The sequence below is a fragment of the Lissotriton vulgaris genome, chromosome 2_1 (assembly GCF_964263255.1).
Source record: "Lissotriton vulgaris chromosome 2_1, aLisVul1.2, whole genome shotgun sequence".
Classification (NCBI taxonomy): domain Eukaryota; kingdom Metazoa; phylum Chordata; class Amphibia; order Caudata; family Salamandridae; genus Lissotriton; species Lissotriton vulgaris.
This window is the reverse complement of record NC_141687.1, coordinates 304,718,009-304,745,381: the sequence shown is the minus strand read 5'-3', so window position 1 is coordinate 304,745,381 and position 27,373 is coordinate 304,718,009. Positions and strand designations below refer to the sequence as shown.

Here is a 27,373-nt window from a genome sequence, read left to right as displayed (position 1 = left end):
GCGCAAATCTTGAGACAGTCCCTGAGAGGGACAGAAGTGGCACAGAGGTGCCAGGACTTCCCCAGCTGCGCAGCACTTAGTGCCAGCTGCATCGTTTAGGCCTCCAGGTTATTGTTCTTAGCTGTCCAGCAAGTAGTGGGCAGCTGCAACATTTAGGTTTTGCGCAGTGGCGCACCCTGACCTTCGCTGCCTAGGCAGCAGCCCTGACTCTGTGACATTGGGCATTTGAGCCCCCGAACTGAGATTGCCAGTTGGCCAGGGGGATTGTTACATTCATAGGGTGCAAGGCCCTAATGTGATTTGTGTGCTAACTATGCCTTTGGTGCTAAGAAATGTATTGTGTATAGTATGTTTTATGCACCCTGTTTGATACCTCTAAATATGGTTTATGACTATGAGGTTGTTTTGCCTACTGTGGTTGGTGTTGGTGAGATTATACTTAACTGTGATTTACGCCCCTAGTGTGAGTTTTACTTAGGTGGTTAGGGTCTAATGTATTTAGACTTGTGGGATACTGTGCATAATGTAGTTTATGTCACAGATTGATGCAAAGTACAGAGATTACCAGTGTTTACTGGTTGTACGTTTTATTATCTATTTTACTTGTGGTGGTTCTGACAGTGGTCCAGGTGGCCCTGTCAGGTGTACATAATCCTTTGTAAATATTGCCCCGTGCCAGTTGGCACAGTGTACATTATTTGTTTACTATTCTAATGTGTTTTGAGAATACATAGGCTATTTTTGATATAACCTTGTGTGGAGTTCCTTTTGTAGCGTGCCTGGGATGTTGTTGCTGTTGTGTGCTTGCACAAATGCTTTACTCATTGCCTCCGGGATAAGCCCGACTGCTCGTGCCATGCTACCAAGGGGGTGAGCAGGGGTTATCTTTGGCGTGTAACTCCCTTGCCCTAACTAGAGTGGTGGTCTCTGCCTGGCTTTGGCGCAAGCGTCAGCCAACCAGAGATCCCATTTCTAACACTTGTGTGTCATTTGAAGACTTTCCTCAGCATCTCCAGGGTGTATAAGTGTTGACTCGTGTGGTTATATTCAGGTTGCTGCCAGTGATGATCCAGAAATTACTGGCAAGGAGCTGAGGGTAGGTGTGGCTTCATACCAACTTCCATGGTATTATCAAAAAGATATGTCAGGCCTGCTGAGAAGTGCTAATACTGGCCCATCAAAAACTTTTGTCCGACTTTCTGAGAAGTGGCAGTACCATCTCAATAAATTGGCTGTCTCGCTGAGGTGTGTTATCTTATACAGTTTATCATGCTATTGCGGCAGAAAGGTATAGTTTTATATCCGTGATATTACGTAAAACCCACCCTGTGCACTGAGACTGCTATGAAATGCCAGTGTTATGTTCCTCTTCACACAGAACCGCACAGTGCATTCCTCTTTACAGTTTGGTGTTACTGATATCTCAGGACAGATGAATGTGAGCAGGCCAGCTGCCGTTCCTTTTATGTTAAATTGCGTCTCGTCTCACAAGGGCAGTCAGAAGATGTCGTGCTCTCCAAACAGGGAAGCGTTGGATGAGAGGGGACATATTTTGGACTTGGAAGCTGGTCCTTAATCTTGTAAAAGTGTTGGATTCCAGCAGCAGTTGGCGACAGCTGTCGCATTCCAGCTGGCTGCTCAGTACTCAAGTTGTGAGAGTCTCCTTTATTGACTGTCCTTAACGTTGACAGAATTCCTTCCCCGTGACAATCTGCACACCATTCAACCTTCCTGGGTCACATCCCCTGGAGAACCTTATCAAAAGACCACTCACTGCTCAGACGCTGTGCAGTCTGCATTTTTTATTAATATGATATATTTCCTGACCTATACATACCCGTAGCCATCAGCGACTCATTAGTGGATACCAGCTGTGTGGTAGTCACTGGCCCAGCACTTCACTGGCTTTACTTATGTGCCTTTGACACTTGCTTTTGAAGTGGGCAACTAGCATGATGTTGTCTATTCAAAGTCTGTGGCTGAGGGTGTTTCACAGAAGAAATCTCTACAGACAGTCTAGCTATTCACTCTCCAAAGTGTCTGTCAATATTTGTTAGAGCCTAAAATGTGACCCTTTGCTTCAATAGAGCTGGGGCTGTGATGATAGAACCCATGATTTGCTATTTTTACATATTGACGTTTTGGAAAAGTAGAGCTGCGTCTATGAGAGGGCCTGTGAATTGATATATGCATGAACTGACGAGAGGTGAGCTTGTAAGGGTTTGTAAACCCCTTTGCTACATATAGACCTTGCAACCACAAAAAAATTAATTGAACATGCTGTAGCAAACCGCCACGAGGACCAATTGGATTAGCCACTTTTTCTTTGTAGCATCCTAACCCACACCAGAACCAACACCTGTTTACGTACCTCCAAGAAACTCCTAAAAATGCACCACTTCTCTTTGGCCTTTCTTCCTTCAGTAGACGACAGTAGAGGTAGTGTGTTTTTTTTGCCTCTGGGCAACAGACTCCTTACTTCTAGCATCCTTGACAGTCCCTCCCCTACCCACAGGTAGAGTGTTTGTAAAGGTTTCCTTATAGCTTGACCTCCAACAAGTGAACATGAACGAGCACTCAGGGTGGCCACTGAGTGGTATACATCATTGTCAGGTCCTGAAGCAGATGTTTTACTGTTTTTTGAGATCACAGGAGCAGAACGTTTTGGTCGAGCATAGATGTATATCGATCTAAAGTCAGTATCTGTAGGTACGCACATATAGATGTTAATTTAGCAGTGTTTGTGTCTTGTACTTAAAATTCAATAACTTTGTGTACATGCATGTATACTTATTGGGGGCGAAAAAAAAAGAAAAAAGTATTTATCGAAAATGTTTTACCAGATGTTAGTAAAAACTCACGTACACCAAGTTACTGCAGCCCCTCCATAGTTTTATTGTAGTGTGGCTGCTAACCCCGATGCATTTCGGCGGGCGCCTTGATTACAGGTAATGTAGTAACCATAAATTATGCCTTTCCAGTGCCATGAAAACAAACATGGGACTCGTGTTGGAAGTCAAAACCTTTTCCACTGCTGCTGACATTTTGAAACATACAGCATAGTGTGATACTCGCTGCAAAGAATATTGCTTGATAAGCGCTATTTAAATGCAATTTACCATTAGAAACATGCCCCAGTCTTGGTTTATGACGGTAGTATGTGCTACTTGGAATATTCAGCGATCAGACAGGTTAAGATCTCTAGACCTTCTCTGGTGGCTTCCTGCTACCGTTAACTACTCTGTGCTTTTCTTATTGAACTGAATATGGCCGCCATTTGATCTTACCGTCTGTTAATTAGCGCCTCGACGAGCCTAAGCGAAGAGATTTCTGTCTGAATCCATCAGTGAGACCATGGTTAATAGGGTGTTTTTTTTAAGTCAAAGTTATTGTGACCCGTTTTCTATTCGATCATTAAAGATAGTCAATTCTTTCAGTCTGTGTCAAAGTTTGTTTTCTGAAAGGTGCCTGTTCCATGTTTCAGCGCTGATGCGATGAAAACGTTGTTGGATTCTTGTATTCTCTGGTCTAGTTCTTTTGCGGTTCACCAGCTCTAGCTCGAATACCAGGTCTCTTCATGGCTTCCAGGAGTGCCTTTGGCTTCTCAAGCATCATGTGGGGAAATCTGAGAAACACTTCTTGATGTGTGCGAGCCTGAGGTCGAAGCAGATGTTCCCTGTTGGCATTGATCAAGTCTTCTGGTCTTATAGTGGGGTCCCTCTCACATTCACCCTCAAATCTGGGAATTTGCTGAATAGTCACACTACAAGCTTCTTCACGGTACATTGGAGCCGTTCGCAGGGCCTGTGGTTTGCAGTTTAACAGAAGCCATAGTAGAAAAAATGTGTAGATGTATTCCTTACTCATTCTTGCATAGAACCAGTATGTGTTCGACAGGAAATACAAGTGATCTTTTATTTTTAAAGGGAGCGGTCCGGGCTAGGCACCTCACTCCAACTTGTTCAGTTGTAGAAAATAAATAACGCAAGGCCTGTAATCGTCTGGGTCAGACATAGGGTTGTCTGCAGGTAAAAATGTAAGTATGTCACGCGCGAAATTCGCCTGTTTGGTTCGATCAGGGGGACACCTGAGAGGTTGAAGAGAAGCGTACATTTTAGATCATTTATTTGTATTAGTCTAGAAAATGTGCTATGAAATTCTATCCAGCTTGGTCACAAAGAGTGAAAACATTCCTGCCTGGCCCCAGGAGATAGCTGGGGCAGGACCTAGGCTCGAATTAGATTTTATGGGTTTGCTGAAGGTGTTTTCAGTGGCTGCGGTCACCTTTGAAAGATGCATTTAGGCTTTGCGTGACTAATAGAGGCGAGAGGACCTCCCTGGCAGTCCATGACTGTGCGGTGAGTCAGTTTCCTGCGAGCCCTCCTCCCCTGGCCTGCCAGCTCGCCCCGTTGATGGGCTGTGTAAAATCTATATATATTCATATCTGCCCTGCAGTGGTGAGTGGATATACCTCACTAGGTAATGAAATTGAAACCGAGTATGCTAAGCCTTTGCTTGCTCCATTTTCAACACTTCTGAACAGTTTGGCTTGAAAGTACGCTCTGTATCAAAGAGCGCTTAATTAAGAGACAGGACATGTTGTGTGGTGGAGGCAAGAGGCATGAGGCTGCATTCGTGTTCGGCGGCATTGGCCTCCTAAAAACAAGGATTGATTATTATCATTTATTTATTTTATAAATTAAATAGTTTTATGCCAGCTTGTTCGAAAAAGTAAACAAAAGTGGGGACACACTTTGCTGAGTGTAACCAGGCGCTTTAGAAATGGTTTTATTATTAAAAGTAATGGTGATACTTTTTATCACAATTAGCGCTAGGAAAATAGCGCTAAATGCAACAGATACAGCGGTAGCCAGACGCCTTTTGTACTCTGTTGCTGTGCTCTTGGGAAGGTATTTTTGCCCAAAATAATGTTAAATGGGTGTAATCGCGTAAGTTTTGGGTATTTCGCGTATCAAGAATAAAGCAACATTATTTCAGCAAAAATTTGCCAGGCATAGTTTGCTGCTTTGCATTAAATGTGATTTGCAAAGATATGTTATTTGTTTCTTTGACATCAATAAAATGACCGCTGAATTATTGGTCACAATTTTCAAATCGATTTTCTTTTTAACCACGGTTCATCTCTGAGGCATATCTGCCAGCTTCAGCTGCTCGTATCCTCATTTTATTGTAGCAGAATGCATATAGCTAATCAAGTTAGTTTACTCTGATGTTTTTTAAATTCTGATTAACTTTATTTTGCATTTACTGGGGTAATGAAAACATTCCTAGTAATCATGATAGAAAGTTTCAATTTTATTAAGGACGCAGAGGCGAGGATTATGCTCAACTTTCTTTATTATGTACACTCCAGCAGCTTCAATTTATATGCAAAAACTTCAAGTCCCATGATCCTTCAGTCCAGGGACACCCGTAGTCCACCAATCAGCTGCTCCCACAGGGCTAGGAGAGCGTGCTGCTGTCAACACCATTGCTTGACTGCGACCTTGTAAGTTAGAGAGGCCTGTTACTCTGTCTCGGAACCACCAGAGCCTAGGAGAAACTAAACATAATACCAATGACTCTATTCTCTGCAATAGAGTTAACCAACTATGCAAGGCAAGGCATCACAGTCACTAAGCGAAGTAACCTATGTTTGAGAAAAAAAAGGACTCAGTTAGACAGCCAATTCAGAAATATCTACTTATACCTTACGATGGGAAGTGAAGAGACGTGATGATATTCCGTGCTCTTGTCCTACGGGAGGGATTAGGTCTCAAGGAACCTTGGGTGAGAATAATCCTCGCCTCCGCGCCATTAATAGAATTGAAACTTTCCGTCATGATTACTAGGACATATTTCATTCTATGTCAGGACCGGAGGCGAGGATTATGCTTGTTCAAAGCTTGTCAACCACCATTGACGCTATATGCATGACTGGTTTAAAATAGAATCTTTTAAACATAGAATCAGAGGACCAGTCCGCAGCGTTCAGGATATCTTCCAAGTGAAAAGGCCTTAGAAGCCATTGAACCCCACACCGAGTGCACGCCAAACTGCGAGGTGTTCAATGGGCTATGGTAGGTGGCACCACTGCTTTGAAAGGGTTCCTTAAGGAAATCAACAACTGTCGCTCCCCCGGAGGGGGAGTCTCTTCAGTCATGGCTTCATATTCCTGTAGACAGCGAACCACGCACAGTTTCGGGCATGTATCAAACGCCGGGTAAGTCACTAGTCTCAAATCCGACTTCGTCCGTCGTGCAATATGGAAAGGGACCCCTCTGGGGGTAAAAATTCGACCTGTAATATCCAGAGCTCTAACATCGGACACTCTGCAGCAGGATTCCAAACACAAAAGCATCACCAGTTTCTCCTTACGTGAAAGGCACCTATTGGGCTGCCAAGATAGGAGGTGCAACACCTTATTAACATCCCACCTGGAGGAATATCGGGGTTCTGGTGGGAGTGAAATGCGTATCCCCCGCAACAATTTGCAAACCAGAGGGTGCTCCCCCACCGGGCCCCCGACATCGGGAGGTGACCGGCTGAGATTGCTGATCTGTAGAAATTTATAGTTCTATATGCTAATCCCTGTGCTGCCAGGGAGGCCAAAAAATTCATAATGGCTACAACTTTGCACCCCATGGGATCCTGATCGTTTCGAAAACACCAACCGACCCCTCTGGTCCATGCTGATCTATAGCGTCTGTTGGTGCCATTGGCCCAAGCTGCTCCCAGTAGCTTTTGAGCATCCGTCGATAGGCCCGAGACTCTCCAGTGATGCCTGAAATCCGCCAAGCTACCAAGCGCATCCGTCCTTGCTGGATGAGGGGGAAGGGGTCCCCTGAGGATCTCTCAGGAGAAAAGGATCCCGGGGTAGAAGGATTGGAGAATTGCAAGAAAGTTCCAGAAGAACTGGAAACCACACTTGAGACCTCCAATACGGGGTGATCAAAACCACCCTCCCCCATTGTCGTCGAACCTGCGCCGTGAGCCGCATGATCATGGTGAACGGGGGAAGGCGTACCCCATTCGTTGGACCAATCCTGGAGGAAAGTGTCTGTTGCATTCACCAGAGGGTCCGGCTTCCAGCTAAAAACCCGTGGCAGTTGGTGGTCCAACTTGGACGCAAACAGGTCCATGGAAAACGGGCCCCACAGGTTGTGGAGCTTCTGAAACTGCAGCGGGCGAAGCCATGGTCTAGAGGGGCCTGCTTCGTCTGTCGACTCTTCTGAAGATTCCTCCTCATCATCCTTTATGAAAGAGGGCCCTGGGCTCTCAAGGGAAACGCTCTGGGAATCCCCATCTGATCTGGCCAGAAACGCCTTCTTAAGGCGCTCAAGCGCGCCGAGGTCAAACGCGCTCAAACGTGCCGAGGTCCATGTCAGACCAATTTTTCCTCTTCAGGGGGCGTTGAGTTTGGATAGCGTAGGTGTACTGAATAATACGGCGTTCAAACGGCCCCATGGAAGCTGAGACTGCCTGGTGGATGGATAGACTACTCTTAATTGCACACCTCCATGATTGGCACTGTTGGGATTATATCTAGGCAATAGTCAGAGCCCCAAGCGCTCTAGGCGCTAGTGAAAACCACTCTCTGTGGGGAAAAAGCCGGCGTGCGCCAAGGCACTACAAGTTTTGGGCACCCCAAAGTGTGCTAGTAATGGTCCTATATGGCCTGAAGGGGCGACTCACCCTGCACTTAAAACAGGTGTCACTGTTTCGGGGCATCACCTGGGAGGAAGGGTGGGAGGATAAAGTCTCCCTATATGCAGATGATATGCTGATTTACATGGTTAATCCTAACGAGGGAATCCCTGCCCTATTGACTCTGTGCGATGAGCACGGAAAGGCGTCAGGTTACACCCTGAATTGGTCCAAATCAATAATATACGTGCTTAAAGGCCCGGACCCACTATTACAGGACGACTGTCCCCTAAAGTTAGCAACCACCTCCTTTAAATACCTGGGTATTTTCATCACTAATGATGCCGCGGACTTTTATGCCGCGAACTTGATGCCACCTCTGGCACGCCTACGTGCAGATGTTAAATACTGGGCTACTCTGCCGCTGACCCTCCTTGGGCGAGCGGCGCTATATAAAATGATGGCTCTCCCCAGATTTCTCTATGTGCTAGAAAATACCGCTTATATGGTGGCAGCGCGTTACTTCAAACAAGTCGCTGCACTAGTACCCAGCTTGCTGTGGAGCAACGGCCCAGCCCGTATAGCGCATGACAAATTAGTGAAAAGCTGGTATGAAGGGGGGATCGCGTTGCCCAATCTCCAATTGTATTATTGGGCGTCCCAACTTAAGATAATTAATCACTGGATCCACATCCCGCGGGGATACCCCGCATACAAGGCGGATTGGTCGCAGCTGGGGACGGACGGCATGCTTTCGGTGCTATACAATTTCTCACAAGTTAAGAACCTAATCGGACCGACGTTTCATACGGCGGCATTATGGCATGCAGCACAATCTCGGCTGGGCTGGAAGGGGAAAATCACCAGGTTGACGCCATTGTGGGACACAAGAACGCTGGGAAACTTAAGGTCCTGTAAGGGATTCGCGCAATGGGATCACATAGGGATTTCCGTGGTGGGGGACCTTTGGGACAAAGGCACAGTGGTTGCATTCTCACAGCTCCAACAACAATATGGTTTGGGCCCCACTGAAACATTTAGATATGTGCAGATCCGACACGCACTACTACAAGCAATTCCACCTGACACCACACTCCCAGAATCGTCGCCACTAGAGGACAGGCTACTGACGGACTTTATGGAACAAAAGGCAACCTCTCTCACGTATAAAAAACTGGTTAACAACCTGACAGACCCCACACAGAAACTTAGAGAGAGATGGGTTGGGGAACTAGGCGAAATGGATGATACAGAGTGGAACAAGGCGCTTGCATCACCAAGAGAAGTAGGCATTTCGGCTAGGTTCAGATTAGTGCAACTCAAGATTTTACACCGCACTTATTACACCAGAACACTTCTTCACAGAATACAGAGGGCGCCACACCCCTTCTGCCTCAGGGGCTGCGGGGAGGAGGGAACTCTGCTCCACACATTATGGGATTGCCCTCTAATCCAAGACATCTGGAAGCAAATTATGCGCACAGTCTCCCAGGCCATTGAAATATCAATCCTGCCTGAACCCCGTAAGTGCCTGTTGAACATTTGGGACCCTAATGACCTGGACAGGTATGGACAGCTATGGGTCACGTTGGCTGTGACAGTGGCCAAGCGAGACATTGCGCAAAAATGGGGTGCCCCGGAATTGCCTACGGTAGCTGGATGGATCAGGAATATGAACCTCCTAATGGTGAAGGAAAGGGCGGTATACGTGCTACGGGCCTGCCCACGTAAGTGGAATAAGGTGTGGACGCCCTGGAACAAATACAGGGGAGAACCGTGTGAACCCTTACCGGAAGACGAGGACTTGGACTCAGAGGAGGAGGAGGATTAGGAGGGGTGGGCATACATAATGAACTCTGGTTTGTGCTGGGGTGGCGCGGGAGTGGGATACTACCTTTGATATCGTGCTGAACGTGTGCAATGGCTGACAACTGACTATGAACGGGTATAACCCTCTGCCGAGTGATGACATTAGTTGGGTTTTATTGTTTTTCTTTTTTTCTGTTAGTTGAATTTGCTAGGAACTGATAACTGTACCGAAAGTGGGCAGATCACGGAATGAAAAATGGGTATGGTATGAAGATGTGATAGTCTGTGCGTATTAGTTGCTCATAATTCATCCATGTCCATAATAGGAAGGTAAATGCCCTATGTCAGAATATGATTTGATTTATCCGTTTCTCTTGATGATAACTAATACTGATATGATACTGCCATCTAAATGTGTTATTGTGACTATATCTTTTGCCTTCCTGACAATAAAGATTAAAAAAAAAAAAAAAACGGGTGTCACAATGACTCGGGCCCGCCCCTGGAATAGTGCTCCCTGCCACAAATGCAAACCCAAAAAGAAAAGAAATATACCCCCAAGATCACCTGACGGCATTGGTTACAGACGTGCGGTCTGCAGGCGTAAGGGAGCTGACAATACGAACCTGTTAAAACAGGCATCAGGGCATCCACAAGTATGAGGTGGTTTGCAGGTGAAGACGGCCATTGAGTGCGTCTCGTTGGTTCCGCCACCTCAGATCGTGACGAGAACCAATGAGACGGCATGCACCCCCTAGCCAGCTCAGGCCTGCACTGCGCAAAGCACCTCAGACGAGGGCCGCTAGTGGAGCAAAGAGCTCCAGCTGCCCGAAACAAAGAAAAACAGCCGCTAAAAGATCAGATTAAGTATGGCACAATACATAGGAAGCATTCAAGACGACGGCATCACCACCAACAAGGCCAAGAATTAATTAGCGCGGCTGCGCAAAACAGCATTATAGAAAAAATTGATTAAATAATTAGCGCGCTCGCTCATACTGTGAAATAGCGTTACACAATGAGAAAAACCATAAACAAGACCAATTAAAGCGTAATTATCCCGAGCCAGGCCGAACGAGGGAAAAAGCCCATAACACTGCCGGAGAGCAGGAAAAGAAAGAGGAATGGTGTTGGTAGCAGTACGCTCTCGTAGCCCCGTAGGAGCAGCTGATTGGTGGACCAGGGGTGTCCCTGGACTGAAGGATCATGGCAGTTTTTGCATATAAGGTGAGTGTAGTTAATAAAGAAAGTTGAGCATAGTCATCGCCACCGGTCCGGACATAGAATTGTAATGCTGGTCGCCAATGGCAGGCGTTTACATGCAGTGATTAGCATTTAATATGAGGAGTCACTTTTAAGTTGGGTAAACCATTTTATAGCTGAGCTTTGAATATAAGATTGGGATATGTGAGAGTTGTAGATGATGAAAGGGGTGATGATTGGTCTGAAAGAGAGAACGTGACTGAGATCAAGGAGTAATGGTGGTGATGATCGGTCTGACGGAGGGAGCCAGACTGATTGATGGTGATGATGGGTTGATGATTGAGATGGTCAGTCTGAAAGAGAAAAGAGAGAGCCGGACTGAGAAACCAAGGGGTTATGGCGGTGATGATCGGTCTGAAAGAGAGAACTTGACTGAGGTCAGTGGGTGATGATCGTGATGATTGGTCTGACAGAAAAAGCCTGACTGAATGATCAAGGACTCTCCTGTTGTTTTGCCATCTAGTTCATTTGGTTACGAAATCTCTTGCAGAGCGCCGACTTTTAATAGTGTGAAGTCTAATGATGTGTATTGAAATATATATTTTGTGCTACTTGCTCATTTCTGTGATAAATACATAAAAGAATAGCAAAATTCCAATAAAATATTCTATTTCTCTCAACACTGCTTTTTATTTTCGGTTGAGCAAATTATAGGTCTGCAGAAAGAATGCATTTTCCTCCCTGAGTGCCATGTTAGTCAGGGTATTCTCACTCTTTTTTTATCAAATAGATTGTTTGGTGTTTAGTATTAGCAAGAATGTAAAGATAACGTTTTCAGTAGTGGTTATGCCTCCATTGTTTGGTAGGAGAGATTCCTGAGGGAGGGTTACTTTGTGCCTCCCCACAGGGGCGGCTCTAGGCTCATGCTGGCCCTGGGCAAGGAGCGTAGGTAGGGGGCCCCGGAAGAGGGGGTCCGGGCGGGGGGAGCGTGGAGGCCAGTGAAGGGAGGAGGGTTCAGGGTGTTTGGAAGTGGAACAGAACTGGAGGCCGCCAAATAACTGCCAGGGGACGCCATGCTAATATGTATCCATCCTCGGAGGATTATTATATTAAGTATATATGTTGGTGTGGTGGCCCCTGGGGTTTGGTTGCCCTGTGCAGGTGCACAGCTTGCACATGCCCAAGGCCACCCCTGCTCCCCATATTTGTGTCACGCAGCACAATATTTCTAGCATACCTATAGTGCATTCTGCATTGCTGCTTTTAGTAGTCCCCTCGTGACTTACGAAATGGTTCTGAGGTTTTCAGCATTTCAGACTGGAGTCTGATTTGGCTTGTGAAAATCTGCTTTCAGTAGCTTGAATGAGCAATTTCATATGTTTGGTAAATGTGTTACTGTAACTGACTTGTGAGCGAATATTCTTGATATCTAATGGGTTAGACCAGAGGATTTTACCAGCTCACTTATGCATCTTCTAAAATGGTTGAACTACCCATTTTACCAGCATAAGCACGAGTGTCTCAGGCATTAGATGTGTAAGGCAGTAGATGGTAGCAAGTGATTGTTGGGTATTGTATCGTCAGTTAAGACATATTTGGGCTGTGTTAGATGTACGGTATGTATATTGTGTTAATATGTGTTCTAGTATGTTAGTGCATGTTTGGAGAGTACTCTATGCTAGTGTAATTCCTGCTCATTCCTATAGTTGAAGATTCACAATTCGAAATCAGCCATCTTGTGATTGATTACATTGTAAGTACAGTTTAGAGTACTGTGGTGTTTTGAAAATTTATTGTATTGCAGAGTGTACACCCAAGCTACAATAGGTGAGCCTGCTTTTTTTTGTTAAAGACACAAAGGAGTAGTGAACTGCAAAGAGTAATTAATGAATCTTGGTAAATAAATAGCCAAAACCTTCCTGTTGAGACTTTTCACTGAACAGCGCAAACTTGAACTTTGCCATAATCTGCTCTGTGCTCCTCATGATATGTCAGAGAAAGAAATGAAAGCATTTTTTAAATGCACAAAATCGGACCCTCCCAATACAGTCTTGCCGATAAAAGATACATCTGACATATAGAACACAATGGATATTGGTTATAATAAAATGTCAGAGCAGCACAACCTCTCTCAGAGCACCATGGTTAATATGGATCTAATGCAGATGGAAATATCAGACATCCTCGATGACATCAGATCGATACAACCAAGAGCTGCAAAAATGAAGATAGAATGAGCAAGCCTGAGGACCATGGGCCAAAACGAAAACTATAAATCACCTCCTCTTATTCCAGAATCTGTACTCTACAAATGAATTTGCAGAGTAGTAGACTGGGGTCAGAGCCATGATTACAATTTCACAAAACTACTGCAAGGACACAATGGTGGCAAGGAAAGCCCTTTTGACATTAAGACCTAGACTCGGATATCTGAATATTTCATTCTCTTTTCTGAGCCCATCAAAATTCAAGATTTCATTTAAAGGAAGAACATTAGTGTTTCATAGACTCAATGAGCCCTCTTTTTAAGCAACATGGACAATACAGAGATGGAAGTGAATCCATCCCTGTCTAAGTTATCACTTCTTGACTAAACAGTGGACAAAACATCTTGCGTAATACACTATCCTTTTGCAAGCTGGTTTAGGTTCCTTAAGGATACAAATTGCATATGTTGGGGGCACTCTTACGTTCTAATATGACACAGATAGCTCTACTTTGCTGAAGGCTCTTGATATCATGTTTCAAATGGTTTAATATAACTTAATATCCCTTACACGTTATCACATGCTCTCACCTATTTTTTCTAGTACATCTTTGTTCACATAAGATTTTAACACTAGCTCTCATGTTGGCTCCACATAGATAACATCAATTAAATAGATTTCTATTGCTTAATGCCTTTTCACAGTGTTAGTATTTTACATAAGTTCAGATACTTCACGAGTTTGACTCGTGCTTCTTAGTAATCACATTAATATTGTGTTATTCCACATAATGTTGGGTCTAGCGCACTGCAAAGAAAAAGTCCCCACTCGAGAGACATCTGTCAAGAAGCAAACCATACAGTGATATTTGATATATCATTAATTCAGAGTTCAATATTTTGGTTTTGTTAAGTGCCACCTGCAGATTCTCAGTTCTGCCCACACTTGGCAGCTAGAGAATAGGAAAGGGATGCCGATGTGAGGAAACACAGGACTTAAGCTTTTGTAAAAAAAGAAAAGGTTTATTTAAAAATATTTAATGGATACAATAAGGAGGCTCCATAAGATTACCACATAAACTGGAAAGGTATGGTCTGGCTGAGTAACGGCACTGAAGAATTAATAGCTCGAAAGATGACCTTAGAGAACTAGAATTTATATATGGGGCGAAATTGAAGATCAAAATATATCATAATACGAGATATGCATGTCATGGCCTGTGCTTTGTAACTCACTCCCTCTCTTCAGAATCCAATGCACCATTACAAAAGTAGGTAAAATGTATACTTGTCCTATTCAGTCCTAAGGATGGATGTGCAGCGCAATCCTGTTTGGCATAATGCAGTTCAAAGAGTTTAGGTGAAAATATGGGGCTCTACTATCAACTGCTTGTTAAAAATGCAGATCATTTGTCTCCTGAGTTTCTGCAGGAAAGAATACACATTACACCACATTTACCTGCATTTTGTGATCTCATAGGCCCTTACTTCTTTCAATGGTTCCTGAATCGGTAACGTTTTCAAGAGGTTTAGTAACTCCCTGAATACAAGTTCCAGTTTTGTTGACTTTTAACTTTATCTAGTTTGCGGACATACATTTGGACACAACATTATCTAAGGCTTGAAGTATTTGAATATGGAGATCCCATTTACGCCTAACATATTTTGAATCACTCACACGTCTGGGCTACAGATTATCTAGATTGCCTTTTGAGGTTTCCGGAATAACTTTTCAATCCCTTCAGCTTCACCACATTTTTTGCTCTATGTTCACTGCATGTATGAATATTCCCAATATTGTTTTCAAGATTTATTGCTTCTACTTTGATCAGTGTCCAGCTTGGGACATAAGTAGGAATTTTCTGATCACTGGTATGCCTTGAAAGCCATGTGTGATATATTGAACATATAATTCCAGAGGAAATATAAAGCTGCCCCCCTGTAGCAGCCTCTTGTTCATTCTGCAAGATCCCAGTGTTTTTCTGAGCAGTCCCTGCACTCTCATGTCTCCACAGTAGACTTCCTCCCATTGCCTCTTTGAGTTGAGAATGATTTTAGGAAATAATGTAAAGATCTAAATTACTTTCATTTCTGACAGCCGTGAGTGCTAGAGGCTCACAAATGTTTCTGTTTGCCAGATTTCCCTTGAAAGGGAGCAGTGACACTGGGCAATGTAAACCCTTGTAACACATGAGACCTATTGCTGATTCCAGTGGGCCACAGGTAATTTTAGTCTATAGGAATAGCAATCTGATTCCGATTTGTAAAAATAATGCTGTAAATATATGATAAATTCCCAGAAGACTCCTTAATGTGAATGATTCATTTTTCTTGTTTCAGGCTTTGGAGGAGGCACAGAAAGCTATCCAACAACTCTTTGGTAAAATTAAGGATATTAAGGACAAGGCGGAAAAGTCTGAACAAATGGTGAGTGAAAATGCATTTCGGAATAATGGCGTTGGCTATTCAAATGTATTTCCATAACTGATTCAGAAGAGATTTTAGCCTCTTCAGAAGTGTTTGCTTGGGAACCATGCGATGAAATGGTTGGTCGTCTTGCTAGAAAGTTTGAGATTCCTAGGGAATATTTTTGGGACTACTACAGATTGCATTGGGTGGGTTCCTATGTGATAAGGATGGTTTTGGTCGCAGATTGAGTAATGTCTTAGTATTGGTTCATGAGGCCCACTTTCAGTCAGAATGCAGCTCAGAGACTGGTTTGCACTAGTAGTAGATCCAGCCGTGCCTAATTAGAACACATTTGGTATCTGTTGGAGATGCTCGCATGTGTACCTGGAATTCCCTTTTACTTATGCCCTACTGTAGAACTTAAACGCACACATTAAAATAATCAGAGGCAGATCGAGTTATGCACCACAAGCATTTCTTAACTCAGTCAGGAGGCGGATACCTAGGCCAGCTGGCAATCTAATGGTAAAGTTATCCCCAGTGAAACCATGCGACCCAGATTCTAATAATTGCTTATTACATTGATCCATTACATGTGATACAAAGAATGGAGTTTTACATGTCTGATAGATCCCCCTCCGTAAACATCCTCCACTGACTAATGAAGTCACCCACAACTGTACATCCATTATCCAGTTGAACAGAAGGCAGAATACAGAGTTCATAGCAGCGGTAGCAGTGCAAGAAGAGAAAAGTTGAAAGGGTGTGTCAGCACCTATCTTTTATATAGCTAATGTTATTAGTTTTTTTAATTACCCTCCTATTGTGCTGACTTTAGTGACAATTGAAATACTATATGGCCTCAATGCCATTGTAAACTTGTGGAGCAGTATGATAATTGTATTTTAGCAGAGTGATTAACATCCTGGCACACGCGTTTCTAAGCTGTCTTGGTCTAGAATTTTATAATTTGCATTCAAAATACCATGATCAAATGGCAAATCAGCTTCGCATTCTCCAGCATTTATAATGACCAAAATCTACTCCAAACATATCAAGAGATGGACTCCCCCTGCCCACGTTCTTCACCAACAACAAGAGGATCTTGCCACCCAATGTTGAAACTAGCAATGCAGTGGAATAACATGTCCCCATGGTTTAAATCTTCAGCTTGGACTTGGCCAAGAATCTGAAAACCTTGTTAGATGTGAAGTGCAAGCCTGGAGTAGACATAGCATTGCAATTACTGTTACTTTTTTCACCAATTTGTCTTACTCTGGAAACTATTTGTAAATGCAGCTCCATCAGCATTGTGGGATGCAGGCAGAAATTGACTGTCGTTTGCTGATTCCTTTGTGATAATTTATTAATGGAGTAATTGTTACATTCCAATCAATATATCTCTTTCTCCTTCTCCTTTAAGTGCATGCGACTGGTTATGTTTTCTAATGTATTCCAAGTTCTTAACAGAGCTTTCTTCATGTAACATTCTGCTCTGATTTGTCAGTTGTATCCTGATGCTGTTGTACTTGGTTCCTATGCTCTGCTGAGAAATAAATCTCTTTGGATTATACATTTTACTTGAATTATTACAATTTTTGGCGACGAGGCTTTTTCACTCCTGCCATTACCAGCAGAGGAGCGGAGTTTGGACCCATTTTATTCCTTTTTATTCATTTTTCTTCTATTTTTAGAACTATCTGGATTTATTTACTGCTCATCATTTTTCCGACCTTGGAACCGTTTTTTCTACTTCATTACAACATTCTCTGGAGGTAAACCTGGATTTTATTTCATTTTCGTCGTTTTTTTCACTATTTTGCTGCTTTGCATCTTTCAAAATTCATTTTACCTTCACGAAGCCGCGCTGCTTCGAATCTTCACCTACGGAGCTGCTCTTCGAAGATTCCTTTCACGTCACAAACTTCTTTGACGTGTTTGCCGACAGAGCCTCTCCTAAAACAAAAGACTACGCATGCGCGTCTGTGTTTCCCTAACAACGGAGGTCACAAGCGCTACGCTTCACGTAAGCGCGTCTTTTGTTTCCTGGCAACCGAGGTCACAGGCGCCATTACGCGCTACCTAACAACGCAAACGAAAAGCGGCATCTAACAACAAAGCGGCAATATTTACTCGAACAATCTTTCTGAAACGGATTTCACTACGATCACAGAGCGACTTACAGCGATTTCACAGCAGTATTGCAGACTCTGTTGCAAGTATTTATTTACATTGAAAAATTTATTATTTACATGTTAAACCTTCTCTGCATCTACAAAGTAAAATACTCCTTAAGTGTTTACATATTTCATTTACTTCATTTACTGCCTTTACTATTATTTCACAATGCAATTTGATCCTCCATCTAAATTTCTGCAAACCAAAGGTGATCCACCAATACCTTGGTCTAGATGGAAGGAAGAATTTTTTAATTACATGCGTGCTATTGATGGAGAACGCATGGGTTCTGAGAGAAAGAAAAGTATTCTTTTACATTGCATTGGGTCTGAAGGACAAGAATTTTTCAGAAATTTACCGCAATTAACTGTTCCTACTGGAAGTGGAGATACTTTAAATGTCTACGTTGAAGCTTTAAATAGGTTAGAAAAAAGATTCAAACCGACTGCTAATATTGCCCTAAATCGTTTTAAATTCTATACTAGGGCACAAAAACAGGATGAATCTTTTGATGACTTTTTGACTGCATTGAGAGCATTGTCCATACATTGTAATTTTGGAGCAATGACTGATGAAATGATTCGAGACCAAATAATTGTGCATGTCAAAAACAAAAAGACTCAAGATAAACTATGGTGTTTGGGTGATCCCAATTTAGAGGAAACAATTGCCATTGCCAAATCTACGGAGTTATCTGAAAAATGGATGGATATTGTGGTTAAACAAAGTTCTTCTTCCAATAAAACTACAACAGAAGAGGAAGTATGCATTGTCAAGCCAAAAGGAGACTACAAAAATTTTTCTTCTGCCCAAAAAGGGAATAAAAGCTCCTACATGGGAAGCAATAGAAAAACAGAATTTAATAATAATTTAGTTTGTTATAGGTGTGGGAGCAAATCCCATATTGCTTCATTTCAAGGCTGTCCTGCTTTGAATAAAGAATGTAATGTTTGTGGGAAGATTGGACATTTTGGCAATGTTTGCAGGGAAAAACGTTTCAACAATCAATCCCGAATTTTACAATCACGACCATCTTCTAGTAACTTTACTCCTGCAAAAGTCTCTTCTATCACAAATACGGAAGAGGATATACAGGTTTTAGATAGGGGTTATGTTGTCTCTATTGTACACTCAGGTCGTGTATTGTTTACTTGTAAAAAATCACCTAAATGTATATGGCCGAGATACCCGCCACCCCCTCTCAACACAATCCCCAAGAATTGGGAAACCGGAAACAGTTCTTGAACTTTTGGAAGGCGGGAAGGGAGTCACCCTTCCCGGCCGTATTTATTAAAATATGAAACAAAAGAAAACATTAAAATAACAGTTTCATATAATGTACAATTTCATTTCCACATTACGATGTTTGGCTAACCTTAACAGATCTCTAATACAAAGGTTCTCCTAGCCGAACTAACATCCTACAAAACATTTGACTTGAAATTGTACATCCTAACGTTAAGGGCCAACGGCAAGGTCGTAACCGGTGTCAGATCCCTAAACCAGAAATACCCCCCTCACTTGTGAGAGGAGCGACCGCACAGAGGCGTACCTCAAGTGCATCTACCAATTTCCCTTTGTACTTGACGGGGGCCCCAATAAACTCGACGCCATTTAACGGTCGTTCGAGGACTCGTGTGAGGTGTCTAAAAAGGTAGCGTAAACCCCCTCCCGCACCCCACACAACTTACCCATCTGCCGTCGCAGATGTCCTGGCCCCGGGAAATTCCCCAGGAGGGGCCGTAGCCCCTCCTATCCAGGAAGGGGCCTTGACCACCTTTCCTTTCCTTCCGGCGGCCTCTCCTTAGACAGGACCGCCTCCCCGTTGAGGGGCCAATTGGCCACCTCCCCCGCGCGCTCCCATCCGTAATGGGTGACGCCCCCTCATAGGGATCTTCGAATTACTGCTCACCGATCATGACCTTACCGCCACAGGCCGGATAGTTGACCGGCTATCCGGACCCCCCACAACACTCCTGCCTAAAGGTCATTTCATAAAGTCTTTAGCCAGGCTATCAGGTCTCCTATGAGTAACTCGTTCCCCATCCGGGACAAATGAACACCATCCCCCGAATACATACTGTCCCCTTTAATACAACCATGCGAAATAGAATGCAGTGTACTTGAACGGAACAGTCTACACACTTTATTATTAATTTTCCTTACTGAATGATTCAGAGCAGAAACAGAAATAGCCCCCCGCCACACTTTCCGTGGGATCATATGGGACCATGCAATTGTGCACCCTGGAACTCTTCTCGCCAACCAACTTACCGTGGAAAGCATCGCCTCAAGAAGAAGTAGTCTACCAGTGGTCACCAAATCATTGCCCCCAAGATGTACTATGACTACAGACGGCGGTGACCTTGTCCGCCCTAACAAACCCTCGAAAAATGATTGAAACTGGTCAATACAGAGCCCGCCCTTTCCGTAGAAGGACATACTGTACCCGTATTCCCCAGCCACGTGAATCATGTCACCTGCTTTGAATACGTCCGCGGCACGCCTCACGTATGAGTGGCCCACGACCCACACCTCCTTTTTCACAGCCGGTAATGTCTGACCGCTGGCCCCCCGGTGTCGGGTCGACTGGACAGTCCGCCCCGCCTCGTAGGCTTGCGCAACTGAAAACCAAACAAAAACAAGAAGCGTGAGTACATCATTACAGCTTCACAACATGTGCAACCGCACATACCTCTTATAATAGTTCGAGGACCAACGCCCCACACGTTTTACTTGTTCAACATTCAGACCCCTGGCTGTAGCTTCCGTAGCAGCCCCTATCCGAAAGGAATGGGTCCCAAAGTCGCCGGGGTTCAAGCCCGCAGCAGAAATCGACATCGCAAGCACCCGCTGAAACTGAAACCTCGTCAGTGGGGTGGCGTCAGCGTGTCTTAACAAGGTCCCCCCCCATGCTGCCACCCTCTGCGCTAAATATTCCTCTACGCACCCAACAGGGCACATGGCAGACCCGGGGATCCTCTGGATGATTACGCAGTCCCCGATTGCATCCTGATCGGATTTGGACCTGACAAACGAGACCGTCATCGTCTCCTCCCTGACCTGAATGTGTTCCCGGCACAGTCCCCCCCATCGTATCCTGCTTGTTCTTTGCCACTAATTCGCTTACCCGCATAGCCCCATGGAATGCTAATGCAAATGCGGCTCGGAACAACACTGCTTCGTACTGGGATGAACATGTTACCGGTAGCCCGGAAAATAACAGGGCCAACCTATCCAGACCTATCGGGTGCCTATCGTCTACTCTGCGACCCTGAAGGCGTTGCCACCCACGTAGCGCTTTCTGCACAACGAAAGACGCTGTCGGGTCCTGGATCCCATGAGCCCTTGCCATGAAGGAAATGGCGGCCCGATGCCTCTGGGCCGTAGCTACTGACTTGCCTGCGTGACGTAAAGAGAGCAGGAATCTCACTACACACTCTTCCAGACCCCAAAGCTCCCTCCCGGCAGTACCCAAAAAGGCCCAATAGGAACGGAACGCCCCTTCATATGCCTTCCTCGTCCTGGGTGCTAAACTCTCTCCCACGAGGTCTTGTAGTTCGGGGCACCGAGAGACCAGAGAGCTTCGGGAAAGGGTGCCGCCACCGGGTCCGCTGTGGGCAGAAAACCCCATAAGGCCTGCATACGGAAACGAGAGAGCGCATCAGCCGCTTGGTTCATCACCCCCGGCACGTGTCACGCCCTAAACAGTACATTCAGTTGCATGCACAACAACACAATTTCCTTGAGCAGTCTCAGAATCAATTTGCAACGTGCTGCCTGACTATTGATACACTCAACCACGGTCATGTTATCAGACCAGAACACCACAGAGTGATCCCTAAACCCTTCTGGCCATGTTTTCAAGGCCACCAGAATAGGGAACAGTTCGAGAAAAGCAATGTTACTCGTCAACCCGCACTCATGCCACCATGACGGCCATTTTTGAGCCGACCATTGTGTACCCAATATGGCGCCAAAACCCATACTCCCCGCCGAGTCTGTCCATAGCCCCAACTCCTCGGAAGACACTGCTGGTTTATTCCAGACAATTCGACCATTGAAATCCGCCAGGAATGCAATCCAAATGCGCATGTCCTGGCGAACCTCTGCCAAGAGTCTCGTACGATGATGTCCTTCAAGCCGACCATGGACTGTGCAATCGAGCGGGAAAAGGGGCGTGCCATCGGCATTACTCTTAGGGCAAAATTCAACTGACCCACCACCTGTTGCAATTGATGCAGGTTCACTTTCGTTGCACGAATACATATCTCAAGGGATAACCTGAATTTCAACACTTTTTCTGTAGGTAATCGAAAACAACCTTCCACCGAGTCGAGCTCGATCCCCAGAAACTCGATCAAGGTCGAGGGACCCACCGTCTTACCTGGCGCCAATGGCACACCGAATTGATTCATTAGGACACAAAATTCATGTAAGGCCTGTCCACACTCAGAATCCCCGGCTGCCCCCAGAAACAGAAAGTCATCGAGATAGTGCATAACATGTTGAAAACCTGTCTTCCTCGTAAATACCCACTGCAGAAAACAACTGAATTTCTCGAAATAGGCACATGAAATCGAGCATCCCATTGGCATACATTTATCCATGTAATAGCGACCCTGAAACTGAAAACCAAGGAGACACTGATCGTCTGGGTGTACCGGGAGCAACCGGAACGCTGACTCGATGTCCGATTTGGCCATCAGCGTCCCGGGCCCCAGGCGATTCAACATGGCAACGGCCTCATCGAAAGATGCGTACCGCACCGAACATACTTCCGGGTCTATCGCGTCATTCACGGAAAGACCACGTGGGGCTGACAAATTATGTATCAGCCGAAACTCACCCGGGTCCTTCTTGGGAACCACCCCTAGAGGAGAACACACAAAATTAGTAACTGGTGGTAAATCGAATGGACCGGCGACGCGACCTCGAGTCACCTCTTTCCCAATCTTTACCTGCACCACTGCCGTGTGCTGTAAGACCGACATTTGATTCTTACAGTCCGGTACCCCCTGAAAATCCCCCACTGGGATGCGGAAACCATATGAAAACCCGTTCCGTAACACCCCAGCGGAAGCATGATCTGGGTATTCGCTGAGCCAAGGAATCATTGCCATGGTATCAATCGGGGTCGGTAAAGGCGCCCCTCGGACAATATTAGACCTGTTTGGCGCCTCCCTTACCACCGTTATCACCCGTTTTGGCTCTGCACATGGACTCAGGATGGGATGGCTGCCCGCACCCCCCACACTCATGTCTGAATTTGCATGACCCCTGGGGCCTGGTACATTTGCCCCTGTTAAAATTCCAACAGATCCCCCTTTTACCTGTGTTGCCACTCGGCTTCGTGTGGAACTCGTTACCTGCACCCGTCCGAAAGGGCGTCCCAGAGTTTTGGCGGGAGGATTCCCCCCCGTTACTCCCTACTAATGGCACCTTCAACATCCCTGTACTCTCCATTTTTTGCCAAGACACAGAGTCGTAACAGTCCCAAGACAACAACGGGTTGTGTTCTTTAGCTTTTCTAAACAGATTATCATAGCAGAACCACTGATTGCCCCCATATGCCACAGAATACTCCATAATACGTGACTGATAAATGGGTAACTCGGTCAACAACTCAGGCCTGCGCTCCCCCATGATGGAAGTAAAAATTCCCCACGCTCTGCCCCAAGTACCAATGGTCTCGTCGACCTTAAAGGCGGCCATTTTTGCGCGCCAAACACTCGGATGCATGAGCTCCTTTTGACTCTTTACATGCTCGATCTCGTAATGGTCGGTAAGCAATGAAAACATGTTTACATATTTATCCGCCCAAATCAATTCCTTGACTTCTAGTGGGACGTGCTGGGCAATCTTCTCCTTTCGAGAAGGTGCAGACTCCCCCCCCGCAATCGGCAATGGCCGCTTACCTGAAGTAGACCCCACGCTTGTCGCCGAACTTGGGCCTGCTGTACTTCCAACCGCCGGGACCTGTGGGGGAACAGAAGATGGCGTCTTCGCAGCCTCCCTAGATTCCCGCAGTTGCCTCATCACTGCCCGGGCGTCGTCAGCCGTGGCGCCCTCGCTATCGTTTCCCAACCACGCTGCCAATTGTGCCGCTAACTCGGGGGGCATATCCTCCCTGTTCGCAGGGGTGACCACCACAGGGATTGGATTCCCCTCCTTTGGCGCCGGGGTTGGCTCCTCTCGTGGGGCTTCGGGAACCGGGGCCTCCCCCCCAAGTGCTCCCCTTCTGGGCCTCTTGCTTTTTCCACCGGGAATTGTTCCCTGTAAAGGCCGTTTCGGTCCTCCCTCCCCGTCCTTAGCCTCAACTTTTCTCTTCAGATCGGCTATCTCCTTCATGAGTATGCGGAGCATCTCCTCGGTACCGACCCGCTTTCCGACCTTCTTGGGCATTTTTAGACGGGATATCTGTAAGACAAAAAGAGGGATTACAATGCTCAAAATTGCTCTTCGTTCCGTCTCGAGCTCACGTGCAGCGGGGAGGTGCAGCTTCAGAGCACAGGAACAAGAGGATGCTTTCTTGGCTTCCGCTCCTTTTATCCGTCTTCAGGGTGGGCGTGAACCCGCCCCCGCCTGCCTCCGAGGGCGTGGCTGGCCGCGTTGGTGTCTAGGCCAGCCCACTCTAGGGCGGGAAAAAGGCGCGCCCCGGCTACGCCGCTTCGGGCATACCAGCCGAGACTCGCCTCCCGCCTAAGATGGCTTCCCGGGGGGATCGTGGTACTCCACCATACGTTCGGGGGGACCGATTGGTCGCCCCTTTCCATTTTTAATATTTTTACTGTTCAAGTAGAACTTATGGTGGATTCAGGGTCGCCCTGGACCATTATTACCATGGAATATTTTAAAGAAAAATTACTGGGTGTATGTGATATTGCTGATATAGAAGTATCTGATATTCTTGCTGATGATTTTAATGGTGCTAAGATTGATGTAGAAGGTTACTTTAGAGTACCTTTAACTTTCAGAGGTAGAATGGCTCATATCAAATTGTATATTGCTGCCAAAGGCGTAAATGTTCTGGGATGGCATGATCAGTGGGAGCTTGGCATCACACTAAATCCACGTGCCAAAGATCCTGTGTCATTATGCAGTGATCAAGATATGTTAAATAGTGAACAGGAGATGATTAATTTTATCTCTCCTTGTTTTGAAGAGAAGAAAAATATGTCCTTTTGGAGCAAGAAATTCAACAATGTGTTTTGTGATCAGTTAGGTAAATTGAAGAATTTCACACATAAAATCGTACTTAAGGATGGAGCGCTTCCAGTCAAACAGAAATTAAGAGGTGTTCCCCTTAATGTTAGGGATGAATTGAAAGAAATGTTGAATGAGTTGTTGAGTGAGAACATTATTGAAGCCATTGAATCCTCAGAATGGGTTTCCCCCATTGTTCTCGTGCGTAAACCGGACCAAAAATTGAGGGTCTGCATTGATTTAAGAGCTCTAAATGCTAATATTATTATTGACTGCCACCCTTTACCTAACATTAATGAACTTGTCTCTCTCTTTGATGGTGCGCAGATATTTTCTACTTTAGACCTTAGGTCTGCGTATCATCAAATTGAACTTGCAGAAGAATCTAAAAAATATACAGCTTTCATCACTCCCATGGGTTTATTCCAGTACAGAAGAATGCCTTTTGGATTAGCTTCTGCTGCTTCTGTATTCCCACTAGTTATGTTCCAAATTTTCAGGGATCTTGATTCTTTCGTCAAATGTTTTCAAGACGACATATTAATTTTCTCCAAAAATGACAGTGACCATGTTGTACATTTAGATGCAGTTTGTAAGAGACTTGAACAATATGGCCTTACTCTTAAAGGGCATAAGTGCAAATTATTTCAGAAATCTGTAGAATATTTGGGCCATACATTATCCGGTGAAATCCTTATTCCAAAAAAATCCAATGTTGAGGCTATCCTTAATGCTCCATCTCCGGTAAATAAGGATCAACTTCTTTCCTTTTCAGGAATGTGTGAGTACTACAGCAAGTTTGTGGTGAATTTTGCCACTAAAATGGAGCCGTTGAGGAAATTACTGAGGCAAAATAATGCATCTAAATGGGAAGATGAACAGGAAAAGGCTTTTATGGCAATTAAAAAAGACATTGTAAATTCCCCAACGTTAAAGCCTTTTAGAATGGGTAGGACATGCATTATCACCACGGATGCAAGCTTGTATGGTCTGGGTTGTGTGTTGTCACAAACAGATGGTAGATTGGAATGGAATGTTGCGTTTTCCTCTAGAACGCTGAATGAGACTGAGCGCAGATATGCAGTCATTGAGCGTGAATTGCTTTCATGTGTTTGGGCGATTGAACACTATAGAATTTACATTTGGGGTAGTAAATTCATTCTGCGTACAGATCATAAACCCCTTTTGAACATTCTTTCTGCTGGCGGTGGTTGGAATTCCACAGCAAGAATTGCACGCCTTGCATCTAGGTTACAGGAATACAATTTCACAGTGGAATACATACCTGGAAAAAAAAATGTCACTGCAGATTGCCTTTCACGTCTTCCTTGTGTGGATAGCCAGAATAGTGTAAATGGACTTGTTGAGGCTGATTGTGTGTTAAGTCTTTCTGATGTTGTTTATCCCCATTATCAGGATATTTCTGAAGAGTTTTGGTTGAAGTGTCAGGATGAGGATGAAAAATTTGTTTTACTGAAAAGATTCATTCTAGAAGGTTGGCCTGATAAACACTGTGTCAAGGATGAGTTACTTCCTTTTTATAAAGTTATGGAGGAGTTAGGTTGTGAAGGGGATTTGATTTTCAAGGCGGGTAAGTGTGTCCCACCTAGTGGAGTACAAGAATTGATTTTGAAACTGGCACATAAAACTCATCCAGGTATATCAGCTATGAAGCGTTTAATTAGACTACATTTTTGGTGGCCAGGCATGGACAGATATGTGGATCGTACTGTCAGGGAGTGTACTGCGTGATGTTCCAACGATAAAATGCTTAGATTACATGTTCCTCCCCTTAGAACTGTGAAATGGCCCGAATTACCTTGGAGTAAAATTGCATTCGACATATCAGGTCCATTCCATATTCTTCCGGAGTCTTCACGTGTTGCTTTGGTCATCATAGACTATCATTCTAAATGGCCAGAGGTTAAGTTTGTGGCAAAAGCAACTTCTGAGGCCGTCATTACATTTTTCAAGGAAGTGTTCTCTAGAGAAGGGTGCCCCTCTGTTTTGATTTCCGATAATGGTGTAAAGCTAGTTTCATCAGATATGAAGTCCTTTTTGAAGAGTTGTAACATCAGGCACATTCAAACTTCTCTCTATGAGCCACATGAGAATGGCCAAGTAGAAAGGTTCAATAGGGTTCTCAAAGGTTTTGTTACGGATTCCATAAAGGAAAAAGGTAATTGGTTAAATACACTCAGGGAAAAGCTTTGGTGTTATCGGATCACACCTCACACCACTACTGAGGTTAGCCCTTTTAGATTGCTCAAAGGTAGAGATCCTGCTTCTTCGATTTGTCCTTGGTGGTTTAAGGAGAAGTGTGGGGATTTGACTGATAATAGGGTTGACATTCAGAGTGTTGCTAATAAGATTTGTGACAAGCAAAATAAATCAGCCTTGTGGTACAACAACAAATGGAAAACAAGGGTACATGATTTTGAGATTGGTGATTGGGTCAGGATTTTGAAACCAGTTATGGTAAGCAAGGGAATGAGTAAGTATGGAAGGCCCATTCAGATTATTAAAGTTTTTAATAATACTGTTGTCACCCAGGATGGCAAAACTTGGAATGTGAGTAAAGTAGCTAAATGTCCTTCTTTTCAAGATGCTCAATTAAGAAACAACCAATGTCAAAATGACTATTCGAATGTTAGTATTGGTCCTGAACAGTTTTCTGACACTGTGGCATCAAGGGTTAAAGATGATGTACGTATC

The 27,373-nt window shown here is 44.7% G+C and overlaps 1 protein-coding gene across 1 annotated transcript in view; it reads left to right on the top strand.

The window, feature by feature from the left end:
* VPS53 (VPS53 subunit of GARP complex) overlaps nucleotides 1-27,373 on the top strand; it is a 947,455-nt gene that overhangs the window by 282,688 nt on the left and 637,394 nt on the right. The window contains exon 5 of the mRNA XM_086954994.1: nucleotides 15,206-15,292. Coding sequence (XP_086811120.1) covers nucleotides 15,206-15,292 — 87 coding nt within the window. The remainder of the gene's footprint in view (nucleotides 1-15,205; nucleotides 15,293-27,373) is intronic.